This window comes from Enoplosus armatus, chromosome 18, assembly GCF_043641665.1.
Source record: "Enoplosus armatus isolate fEnoArm2 chromosome 18, fEnoArm2.hap1, whole genome shotgun sequence".
In the NCBI taxonomy this organism is placed as follows: domain Eukaryota; kingdom Metazoa; phylum Chordata; class Actinopteri; order Centrarchiformes; family Enoplosidae; genus Enoplosus; species Enoplosus armatus.
In genome coordinates this window covers 12543668-12556086 of record NC_092197.1, presented here as the reverse complement: position 1 = coordinate 12556086, position 12419 = coordinate 12543668, and the positions used below count along the sequence as shown (strand labels likewise).

General features: G+C 40.3%; 1 protein-coding gene across 1 annotated transcript; it reads right to left on the bottom strand.

Annotated features, from left to right (window-relative positions):
* Positions 1-3150: 3150 nt before the first annotated feature.
* On the bottom strand, positions 3151-11318 carry LOC139301213 (ER degradation-enhancing alpha-mannosidase-like protein 3). The gene is made up of 20 exons (XM_070924545.1): positions 11167-11318; positions 11004-11049; positions 10407-10507; positions 9702-9741; positions 9447-9559; positions 9025-9178; positions 8645-8779; positions 8332-8437; positions 8038-8135; positions 7766-7891; positions 7568-7651; positions 7045-7128; positions 6762-6886; positions 6419-6584; positions 6058-6215; positions 5836-5953; positions 4802-4972; positions 4395-4560; positions 4092-4283; positions 3151-3752 (listed from the first exon to the last, which is right to left on the bottom strand). Exons 1-20 carry the CDS (start codon positions 11316-11318, stop codon positions 3478-3480), a joined length of 2610 nt encoding a protein of 869 aa, XP_070780646.1. The 3' UTR covers positions 3151-3477.
* Positions 11319-12419: the final 1101 nt, after the last annotated feature.

The following is a 12419-nucleotide window of genomic DNA, read 5'->3' as shown; positions in this document are numbered from 1 at the left end:
TTATTGAATATTTACTTGGAACTTCACTTTTTGATATATAGATAGTCTCCACTCTCACACCATGACAGTTAATACATCAATGGAAATTTCCACTTTTTTCAAAAATCTTTTATGGCCTTATCATAACCTCCACATGCCTCTGCTAATTCTTACAATCAGGAAGCCACTGTTTCCCACAGCACGTGAAGGCAGCAGTTTACTGAGCGATTAGAAACAGGGCACAGCGCAGGAGGTACGTGATGACGTAGAAAACCGGTTTAAATAACATTAGATGATGTGCTTGGTTACACAGTGCGCGAGAGCGGCATGTGCTGATAAAAATGATAATCTTATTTTAATGCTGATGAGTTTAGACTTTGTCAACCAATCATTCGTTCAATTTTATCAATTAATTTGCCACTAAGCAACGCGGATTGGCTATTGATAACCCAATGAAGATAGTGGTTGAGGGATAAAGTTAATGAGCAAATAATGTACGTTTACCCAAGTTAGTAGGACGTAGCAGGTGCAGTAAAATGATGCCACACGACATGTCTAAAGATGTATGAATACACATCAAATAAACAAACATATAATGTATAACATTTTTTTCTATTGTTGTCCAGTCTGCCAGTTAACTCCATTATTCTTTCCCAAACACAGGACAAATGGTGACTGGCAGCTGGCGACAGACCTGCCTGTTTGTTTGCTTAGAGCTGAAAGACCATCTCCAAACAAAGCTCAGTGACCAGGGCAGACACAAAACCCTTTAGCTGGCCAGCCTTAGATGAAAATAGCCAAGTGGAATATATACGGATCAGCCCTGAATACTAGCACTATACATTTTTGTAAAAACAGCATGGCTCAATTATCATGTGAGAAATATCTGTCACTGAATGTGAAGGCACTTAATATGTATGTTATAGACTATATGACTACCAGCACTCAGAACTGTTTGATTATAATTTCACCATACTATCCAAAAACAGTATGTGACTCATTTGCAAATTTGTGGTGTAATGTTCTGCCATTTCTCCTATCTGCATCACCACTGTCATTATAAATGATGTCATCATACAGGTCATCGTTTGTAATTGTGCCATTCTGTGGTAGCTGTGCCCCTATGGCACAAAAGCTTTCAAGGTCTTCTTCAAAAGAACAAAACCAAAAAGCTTTTTGGACACAATTAATCCTCAGGTTTCCTCTCTGAGTACTTCCCAGGAAAGATGATTTGATTACTTTAAAAGAAATGTCCATTCCTCTGTAGGTGCGAACCAGTTAAATATGTCACTATAGCATTAAAACTATCATTTAAAATATATTTTAATATATGTCCTCACAGACTCAAGTGACAAAATGGTTCAGAAGAAGCCACTGATGCTTAAAAGGCAGAGTAATGAAAATCTGTAATGCAGGAAAAAAAGAAGTAAAATAGGTTTGAAGCTGTGATTTTAAATTTATTGACGAGACTGCCTCAGCTCACAGTCAGAAACTAAATACAGAGAAGGAGCCGTGTCATGCATCTCTTTTGGCACTTTCAGAAAACAGCTGAACACAAAATTAAATAGCATGAAAAATAATGAAAAGAATCCCCCTTCTTCTTGTCCATGGTCTTGTTCTCTGTGTTAACAGTAACATACACAATCCTGAGGTATACCGGTTGGCAAAGCCTCATACAGGCTAAACAAACAAAATAAAATGCCATGTTGGAATATTATTTGAAATGAACTCAGCAGCATCAGGAAAAGGTCCACTGTACAAACATAAAAGAAAACATACTCTGGCACAAGAAGTGTTTTTTCCCCCCACACAAACTCACATTTCATGTACCACAAAAGACAAAAATCATGCAACAAATTATTAGTGAGAATGAAGTAAGCAAATATGAACAAACGGATTATGCATCTTTCTGAATTGTTGCATAAAGTTATTACACATAAGAATGCCCAGAACATGGTTTAGTTTGTGTAGAGAGTGAGAGACACTAACAGCAGGTACATTTAAGTCTGTCAGACAAAAGAAACAACAGAACTCGATCCCAAAATGCTTCCAGAAAATGCATCCAGTATTTGTACAGGATTCAATTGGGCTTTCCAGTTTGACTGTTACCATTTTAGATGAAGCAAAAGCCTCGCTGCGCTCCAGAAATCTTAAAGGATGCCACTAAATAACAGATTTTTTTCTGTTTTTAAAACCTCAAATTTTAAGGTGGATATAAACACTGCATCATTACACAATGTAAATGGGACGATAAATGCAATTAAAAATGACTTGTTGTGACACACACAAACAAATGCAAAGACAGGCTGAATGGTAATTTCTGTTTGAGTCAACGATCATACCCGTGTTTCAAAGTGCATAGCAGTCTGGGACTGCAGACCAACCTGTGATGCTGCATCTGGAACTAAACCAGCGTTACATGAAGAAAACCAGCTTTGGGCATTTTTGCAATGTTTTTAAGATGTCATGATTAATCTTAAATTAACAGAGATTACACAGTTATTTATAGGTTGGAAAAAGAAGCATACGGCCTGAAAAATCCTAACGTAATTTCAAAGGACCCACCGTGTTCGATCCTACAGACCTTTTACTTAACTCCTTGCGTGATGACTTTGTGAAGACATCTCATCTTCATCTGATAGCAATGATGTTTTAGCAGAGATGCTTTCTTGGGTTATAGTTATTACACACCTTGCACACACACACACACGCACACGCACACTCACATATTATAGCAAAAAGGAAATGCAGAACACACACAAACATTTCATAAAATGGGTCAACCTTGCGAACTGCATTCACTCTGAAATTCCCTGAAGTTGCATAATAGTATAAAATAAAATACACTTTCCAAATTGGCCCCAGTTCATCTCCTTCATCTGCCAACATTATATTACTGAGAAGTTAAGGTAGCTAACTCCACCGACTGGCCAGGTCATACTCCATTCACCATTACTGGATATTTAAGTAGTTGTTGAAATGAAAAGGTGCAATCTACATTAAAAACAAACTGCATTGCATAAAATCCTAGCTGAGTACATTTTGCCTTATCTATGTTTTCCTCTAAGGTGAGGTAATTTTAAAGTCTAGTCAATGATCTACGTCATCATCAGTACGAACACCTTGTATGTGCCTACAATAGCAACACTACAGGCTAGGTGTGGGTAGCACCATCTCAGCCAGCTTAACCTACAGCTCTCAGCCTTTAACTACCTAGTTTAGTCTCATGAGATCCCTCATTTCAGAGAGACCTGCACTGGACAGAATAAAAGCTCCACTTAGACTCTCCGTCTAATAAATATCGAACCATCTTTAGGTTTCAAAGTCAAGACAGGATGGGAGTGTGGCCATCACACTGCTCGACTCTCCTCCATCGGTTGTAAACATGCAGGCTGGGTCAGTTAGGCCTCTATGTAGGGCAGTGAGGGGCTCTGAGGCACATGCCATTCAGGAACTGACGAGGGATCAGCGTTAGGAAAACTTCAGGATCAGCAGTGGTCAAGGGTTTGTGTCTGGTCCACTGTTGGAGTTTGGGGTTTGAGATAAATCTGCTGAACATGGTTCAGTTCTGTCATTCCCTGCTGCCTCTGTGCAGAGCTGCTGCTGTGATTGTCGTTGTCCTCTGAGCTCGTCTTCGTCTTCTTCCTTAAGAAGCACCTCTTCTTTCTCCAAGACGAACTCCAAGGTGGGCCCTCTTGCTGCTCCATCCTCCAACTCCCCCTCCTCCGCAAGGCGGAGTTTGATGTTCATGCCTACAGGTTTTTCTTTCTTGTCTGGACAATGAGGGGGAGAGCCAATGTCATGCAAAATTAGAACAAGAACAGAAAGAAGAATTGAGATTTGATCAGAGAGAGAAACTAAGATTTGATGTAATTTTGCAGTTTGCATTCTGAAAAATCAGTGCAAGTTTGAATGCTAAAAATCCAGTAGTGATGCATCATTTCCCCAAGTGAGTATACGTTTCATCAAAACACTTATTTATACTCACATATTCCTGTTTAAATTTACAGTGCCCAGCTGTTTTAGGGAATCATTTAGCTTTTTTGAAAAAAAAATACAACTAAGATTTATGACTGTCGCTGGCCTTTAATCTTCCTCCCCCTGTTCCTCACCATGTCCCAGCTGCCTCTCCTTGGGCAGCAGCAGCACATCCACATTGTGATGTTCCTCCAGAGCATCTGTGAGCACGGCACCCTCACGGCTGAACAGGAAGACCAAAGGCAGGGTGATGTCCTCAGTGGAGTCGCCATCTCCAACCATCTGGAAGAGGGGAGTTTCCTCGCTATTACTTCCCTCACGGTGGTCTGAGAAGGAGAATAAGGGAATCATTTGAGCCTTCAGTATTTGGCTGGTTATTCTAACGTCTGCGTAGTGAACATTGAGGTGGTTTCAGCTCCTCTAGGAATCATCCTCACCTATAAAGATGACTCCTATGGCTCCTGCCTCCTGCAGCCGACGAGCCTTTGCAGCGAACATGCAGTCACCGCGCAGTGCCAAAGCGATATTGCCTTTAAGCTCCACAGTGTTATCTATTGGCCCACATGCAGTGTGGGGGGAGGCTTTCACTATGCTGCCCTTCACCTGTGGAACAAGAGTTTGAGTGTGTTATTGTAAGTTATGTTTCTTAAATAAAGATAAAGAGAAGTGCAGGTAAAACAAAACAGGTAATGTTTGCACCGTTCAGGAAAGATCTGTAACTGTGACATTTTTCTTTTTTGGTTTGGTTATTATTAGACACCTGTTTCTTATAAAAGCTACAAGACTTGTTGGGAGCTTTGATGCAGATACTGTATAGCATATTATCTTCGCATTGGAAGCTCACCCCGTGCTCCTGCTTGGTGAGGTCCATCCCAAACTTGGCAGGTCCCGCTGTGAGGACCGTCCTGCCCAGAAATGGGGGGGATATGAGCTGAACAACATGAGGTACCACCTCCTCCTCCGGTGTCTGGCTTACCTCTGCCACTAGTTTGACCCGGTAAACTCCTTTATGCTCCTAAAAGGGATTCATACTTAGATATTTAGAAAACAGCGGTCATCCGTCATTTGAATTCATTGTTTTCCCAAAGTGTCATGTTTAAGTTAAGAAAGAGAAGTTGTATGACAATGTTATGCTATCACCAGGTCAATTTTTATCATTGTTTATCAGGGAATTTCTGGACATTTATAGTGTATATTATAGTAACATACATTCCAGGTATTCTTTACATTTAAAGCAGTACATTTGTGGCATACTTTACACTCAAAGAAAACTAAAAATTGTGCCTTTAAAACCCGTAGAAGAACATCCTTGTTTTACCAGCTAATATTGACTTTTTTGTAACTTTGGAAAGCACAATAGTGTACTGTCACTACTGCTAAGCATAGAAAAGTGTCTAAAATATTTTGGTGATATTTTTTCCCCCATTTTACTCACCACTGTAGGTTCTAATACTCAGAGGTTACAAGAAAGGACCAACAAGCACATATAGGACATATATTGGGGCACAATACTGTTTCTGACTTATTTGGCCATCTGCCTACAACCACAAGACAACATAAGACCCAAATCCTTTCATATTGTTCATATTGATCTTTTTAAATATCTGCAACTCCATCTGAAACATCTTGCATTGCACAAGGCAACACAAAAATGCTAAAGTCACAATAAAATTAGTTACTTAGCTCCTTTAGCTGTAAAAATAGCTGTTATATAAGGAATCATCTTGATGCACTGACTAAATTTTGGGTCATTAGGACAATATTGGGGTCTAGTGCAAACCATTTAACTTAAGTTTTAGAGGTCTATATACAGATAAAATATAATAAAGTTCATGCAGAACTTCAGGTCATGAGGTGAGTGCATAGTAAATAAAATACCCTCTGACTTCCGATGTCTCCTGCCGTGACATCATTCAGTGGAGTGAGGGAAATGCCCATGCTTCTCAAGAACTCTACTGGCTCCATGCCATTGTCATGGAGCGGCAGTTCAATTTCCCTGTAAAGTACAAAACACATCCAAGTTAAAACTCAAAGTAGTCATGGCTAATAGGATTTTTTTCCACTCCAAAAATCAAAAAGCCCCATTTCAACTGGACACACCTGACAGGTAAGGGGTGGAAGGCCCGTCCCACCCCAGTGAGGTACTTGTAGCTGTCACGGATGGTTTTGGCAAATGAAGGGTTGTTGGGGAACAATGTCTCCATGCTGGGGCAGGAGTATGTGAACAGATCTTCTTCTTGAATAACTGGAACAGTCTCCTGAAGCACAGGACCAACAGCTAAACTCACAACACTTTTTAGCTCCTACACTTATTGTCAATTCACATAATTAAAAGGGACAGTTAAGTCAAAGTCATAAAGTAATAACATGCAGAATGTCCCATTCTTACACAACAATATACAGTATAAATGAGGGCAATAAATGATAATTACTATTTACATTATAAAGTGAGAGCTCTCACCGTAACGTTGCCCTGACAGAGCGGCTTGGTGGTGGAGAGAGATACGGGGAGAAGGTGAGCCTCCGTGGTGAAGATGTAGTCATCAATATCGATGGGCAGCTCGCTCTTCTCCGAAAACAGTAGGTACAGGTATTTAAACATCTCAGCCAGGAAGAATGAGTCCATCCTAGACACACACACACACACACACACACAGAAGATATAATAATAGACATTCAACAGATATTTTGAGGTTCCATTACAACATTTATTTCACCAAACAAAACCTTCTAATGTTACTCTTCCATACTGGGAATGTAAATAACGGGTCAGTGTAAACATGTGTGTAATGGCATTTGTATACCTGTCTTCATGCGTCCCAGTGCGGACATCTTGCACAGCAGCGAACCCGCAAGGCACCCTGGCGTAGGCATTGAGCTTTTCCACAATGGACTGTCCCACTCTGAGGTAGTAGGAGTCGCCAGTGGCCTGCAGAGATCAAAATATCATCTCGACCACACATCTCATATGAAATATTTCAGTTTGCTATACAAATGCTTTGTGTATATTGTATAGAAGTGGAGAAGTTTCATTAATTAGCTTATCTATAACAGCTTATTTATTATAGTTAATGTCAGGTTTTTCACCTTATAGAGGTAGTAGGTGCTTTCTGCAAACTCTGGTCTCAGTAAGTGTTGGCCCCAATGAACTCTAAACTCCGTAGTGAAAGCCTGCAGGGAGATTAAGACAGCAAAAGACGTTAGTGACACTGACTTCCTCTAAAAGGATATTAATTATTTTATATCAGTTTAACAATTTGGCAGAAATAAAGTGATATCTTATATTGTCTTATCTTATCTTAATGGACAGATTTCAGTATAACAAAGAACATTAGTCACAAGAAATTTCTATTCATTAATTCTAGACGTAATTTCATGACTTTTTCCTGCCATAATATATATCATAGCATAGCATCATATATCTCAAACTGTGATGAGTTGCAGCTGCTGCACCTATTTGTTAATATATTACACATCAACTTTAGTATATAATGATACTGTGATATAAGATTTTATCGATATTACCCACCACTATTGAATGTTATAAATACTTTATCTTGCCTATATAAGCCTACTATATGTCATTAAACAGAACAAAACAATTCTTTACCTCTGGAAGAAACTTGTGCTGTTTGGTCACTTGGTAAAGCATTTCGTGAGTCTCAATAGCTGGTTTCAGATCTCCTCTCAAAACCTGTGTGAGAAAGAAATGTCACTCCAGAAACAGGGGTGCAACAACTTCTACCCCTTCTGCTATGTTAGAATGGTGATAAATGCGATTAATCGAGTGCAATCTAAAGACCCTGACCTGTAAGCCAGGGAAGAATGCCAGCAGAGAGTCCATCCAGCTGCGCACGCTCACAGTGGGGTTGTGCATGTGTACATTGAGCAGCAGGGGAGGCTGGCTGATGTACTTCATAATGGCACTGTAGTGCTATTGCAGACAAACATCATGAAAAATATATTAGCAAACAGAAAAATGTTTACAAGCCACAATCACCATATGAACAAATTGACAAGAAGTGGGCCAAATACTTGGATATAGATTTCTATGTGGGCATGCAGTGACGGCGGACTTACAATGTTGAACCTCTCCAGAAAAACATTGTCTCCTAGAAGAATGTAGGCCTTCATCAAATATTCATAGTATGAGTCAATACCAGCACCAACTCCACTGTCTGCAAACACAGAAAGGAGAAGACAAACAGCTACAATATGTTTTATGTATAGAGTATAGTATAATATGTATATACTGTATGTGTGTTTCTGAATTATTATGTTCTGTATCTGTCTGTGGTTCCAGTTTTCATATGTTGTCTATACCAAAGTTTTGATGATTTTACATGATGCATGTGTGTGTTTAAATTGCCTCACCCCTCCGGACCCATTCTTCATTGTGGATATTGATGACAGTCCCCACCAAGTCACTTCCTCTCTGTCTCCTCTCCCAGAGGACATCCAAAGCCTTCCTTGCATTTTCCTGTAAAACAAGTATTATATTCTTAAAATAAAAACAATTACATCATTCATATATGATTTCATCTTTCAACAGCTGCCATCAGTCATGGCCAGCTGTAACCTCCAAGAAAACGAATAATGTTCTGCACTCTACTCTTTTACCTCAGCTCACATTAAGGGTGTATTAAAAAACAAACCAAACACTACAAAAAGCAGAGGGAGGGAATACCTCAAACACAGACTCTCCTGACAGTCTGCTGAGGGCAGCAAACTCCAGGATCATTGTTCCAGCACATGCTGTGCAGGTGTCCGATTCAGTGCCTGTGCGTGAAAGTGGATTCAAGACTCCATACCGCAGATTCACCTGGAAAACCAAAAAAAGACTCATTTTCACTCAGCTCAAATTCTTTTTAGTTAGTTACTAGAATAAGTAATATGTTGTTCATTAGTTCCTCTGTGGTGCACTGACTGGAGGACATTTTCTCTATCAATGCAGTGAGTCACATTTCAGGGCCATACATGATAAGATCTGACAGTAGGTTGTCCGTAAATAATACATCTAAAATCGAATAAAAGACCAATGATATTTAACAATAAAAAAAGGAATACCTTAGGGTAGGGAAGGCCACTTGTGGTGTTAAAGGCGGGCAGTAATCGATGTCCCAGCTCCTTGGCCATGTGTAGGAGCTCATCGCGATACCACTGCATCCTCTCTCCACGCTGCCGTAGCAGGTCAGCCATCACGTGGGCTCCCAAAAGCCCTCTGGGGAGAATTAAAAGGAGGAAAAGAAAGATTTTCTTTTCACAACAGAAAGGTTGGGGTGGATAGGTGGAGATACTTTATACAGCAGGACATTTCTGTCTAGTAATGGATATACGCTGTACTGATGTGGAATAATTCTACATTCAGAAGAATTTTCCAAAACATTCCACTTCAGTCAGATGTTGTTATTAAGGCTATTCTATTCAAAAAAGAGCATAAAAGTATATATACACAACAAAAGTAAATAAATCACAGACATGTTTCATACCCTAAAACTCTGATGTTGGTCTCAAACACAGACACCACCACATCGTTGTCCAGGCGTACATCCCTCACCGCCTTCCTCACTGCGTCCTCAAACTCATCAAGCTTGTTTAACACCTGCACACACACACACACACGCACACACACACATACACACACACACACACACAAACACAAACAAATAAATCTACTGTCAAAAAGGGGAAAAAGTGTTCAAACTACTTTTATGCTTGTAAACAGAGGAAAAGTGAGTACTCACCACCAGGGTATCCAGGGTGTCGATCAGTGTAAGAGAAAACCTACAGAAAAGGCAGAAGAGACATTACAATGAGAGCCTCTGACACCGCACAGAGGAGCTGGTGTCCCACTTTACCACTGATCCAGTTTCATTTGTAATGAACCACAGACTGTTTAATTTCAAATCTGTTGAATTTGCAGTGAAATGACATTATGCAACATGTGTGGTACATAAATGAATGTTTTGTACAGTACGTCCTATGTCTTGTAAATTTCACTGACTTAAATTAGCATCCAATTCCTGTAAATGTATTCCTATAAAACTGGGGCATCTACTCCATGTCGAATTAAATCTGTTTGGAACAGCATACTATTATAAAAAGAAACGAGTCCTCGTCATCTTTGAAGATGCAAAATATTTAAACATAAATATCACCTTTTGTGTTAAATCCACATTCCCTTACATATTCGCTCCCAATATAAATGTATTCTGGACATAATATTCCTTAATTTTGTTATTTATGACAAAAACCATCTTTAAAATTCTCAGTGGAGAGTGAATCTTGAAAGCAGGCAAAGGATAATGTGGGGTCAGATATAATAAACGCTCTATGAAAGACCAGTTAATGTACATATCAGACTAGAAAAGGTACACAAGGCTTTGGTCTAAGATGATGCCAACGGATGGATTAAAAATATATGGTTTGTTTGTTGATGATGAACTTACTTCCCCAAGGAGTCATCTATGTCCCCTCTATTGGGCTCCTGGCCACGGACTCTGCCCCTGCAGCTCAGAGGCATCAGCTCATCTGCTGGATAGGCATATTTCTGCAACACAAATAACTGTCTTCAAGCTTCAGTTGACAGCAAAGGTGTCATTAAGGAAAGAAGGCTGGAGGGTTGAAAATTATTTCGGTGGAAAAAGAAAAACTAGCAGCCCAAAGCTAAGTACCTTACACAACTGCTGGTTCACTAGTGGAACAGACGAGTCATTACTATCAAGACCACCATGAATCACAGGATGTTCTGCTGGCATCTTTTGCACCAGGCTGGCACTGCAGCTGATACAAAATCCTGCATCTTTGCTTTCTGCACAGCCTCACTAAAGCATGTAGGACCCTGCCACTGAAGTTTTTCTTAACAGGATGATCCTGATAAAGGCCACAAGCTGAAGTGTTGGTCTCACAATAAAGCTGTTCTTTATACTACAAGTGTTGGAGTTTTGACCTCTTCAGCTATTCTTATCTTCCCTCTGGACTCCTGAAATTATGTAAATATAAATGTAGTGGTAATTACAATTATTACATCAAAGGGAAGACCTTACCATGTAACTGCCGTAAGCGTGATCAAACATTTCAATAATCTGGTCCCTGCAAAAAAAGGGAAAATAAAAATTAATCAAAAGAGAAAATGGCACAAACACTGTAATATTCTTCACAAACACATATAAACAGTGTTATATATATGTCTGTCTAGGCCTTCTTCACCTGATAACAGTCTTCTCCTTTGGTGTCATGCTCTGGCTCTCTTGACATCTCGCCCAGCCAAGAAGACTGGTGATCAGTAGGGTCTTTAGCATCATCACAGTGCCAGAAGTGTGGGCCAGTTCCCAGCGCAGTTTATGTCCTATTCTCCTCATGTAGTCCTGCATCAGGTTAAGCTTTAATATGGACAAACACTCCTGCCCTCCTTTGTCCAACGCCCCCACAAAGTCAAACAGTCCAGCAGGCACAGCTGTCCTCCTTCAGCCCGATCATCCTCATTTTGGTAGAGTCGGCTGTAGAGTTTTGGCTAACGTCGATAAACGTTAGCTACCTCCCAGCTCCATTTGCATATCCACTGTGTTTGTTCTGTAGTTGATCCAGTATTGTTACGACCACCACATGTCCACAGAGCACTTCAGCTGACCGTATCCATGTAAACAATAGAGGCGGCTAGCTACAGCTGAGCCTCGATAAACAATGTGTGCTGTTATCCTGTAAAGAGAAACAAGACTGACCACGAAGCACTGGCTAATTAGAGAAAGCCCACACAGGGATAACAGCACACTCCTTATTAAACCCAGAAATGTATAGAAATATGAAAAAAATATTTTGGTAGTTACCAAACTGATGGCAGAGTGTAGACAGTGTAGCTAGCGCTTGCTAGCCTTCACAGTGCTGGGAGAATCCCAGTTGCTAGCCAGCTAACAAGTTGCTAGTTCGCCGTTAGCAATGCAGGTTAGTAACATAACAATCTGAATAGCTAAAGAAAGAAAGAAAGCTAGGTCTAAACACCATCTTGTACTAACCAGGGGTTACTTGCCGTGTAAACTGATTATCATATAGTTAAATGGTCGATGACACGTCGCCGAGTCCATTACGGCTTTACGGTACCCTGACGTCGAGCACAGAGCTGTCAAAGAACGGCCAAGCGGTTTTTTAGTAGCAGAGTGATGGCCTGCCCTGAGCAGAGGTCTCAGGTAAGCTTCACTCCCACGTAGACCTACGTGAAGTCTCCTCTTCAGTAAGTTCCACCCTTCAAGTGGTAACATTTATCATTATATCAAGTTTAGATCAGTTGTATGCTTCGGGTTGCAGTCTAAAAATGTAACAGACGTCGGATTTTTGTCCAGTGAGGTGTTCCCTTGCAGGCTGTACGTAGGGTAAAATATCCAAATCTAAACAGACAGAGAAACGCGTCACAAGGTAGGTGGAGTCAAGAAGGATGTGTTTTGTGTAAATCAAAGTAATTCAGGGGT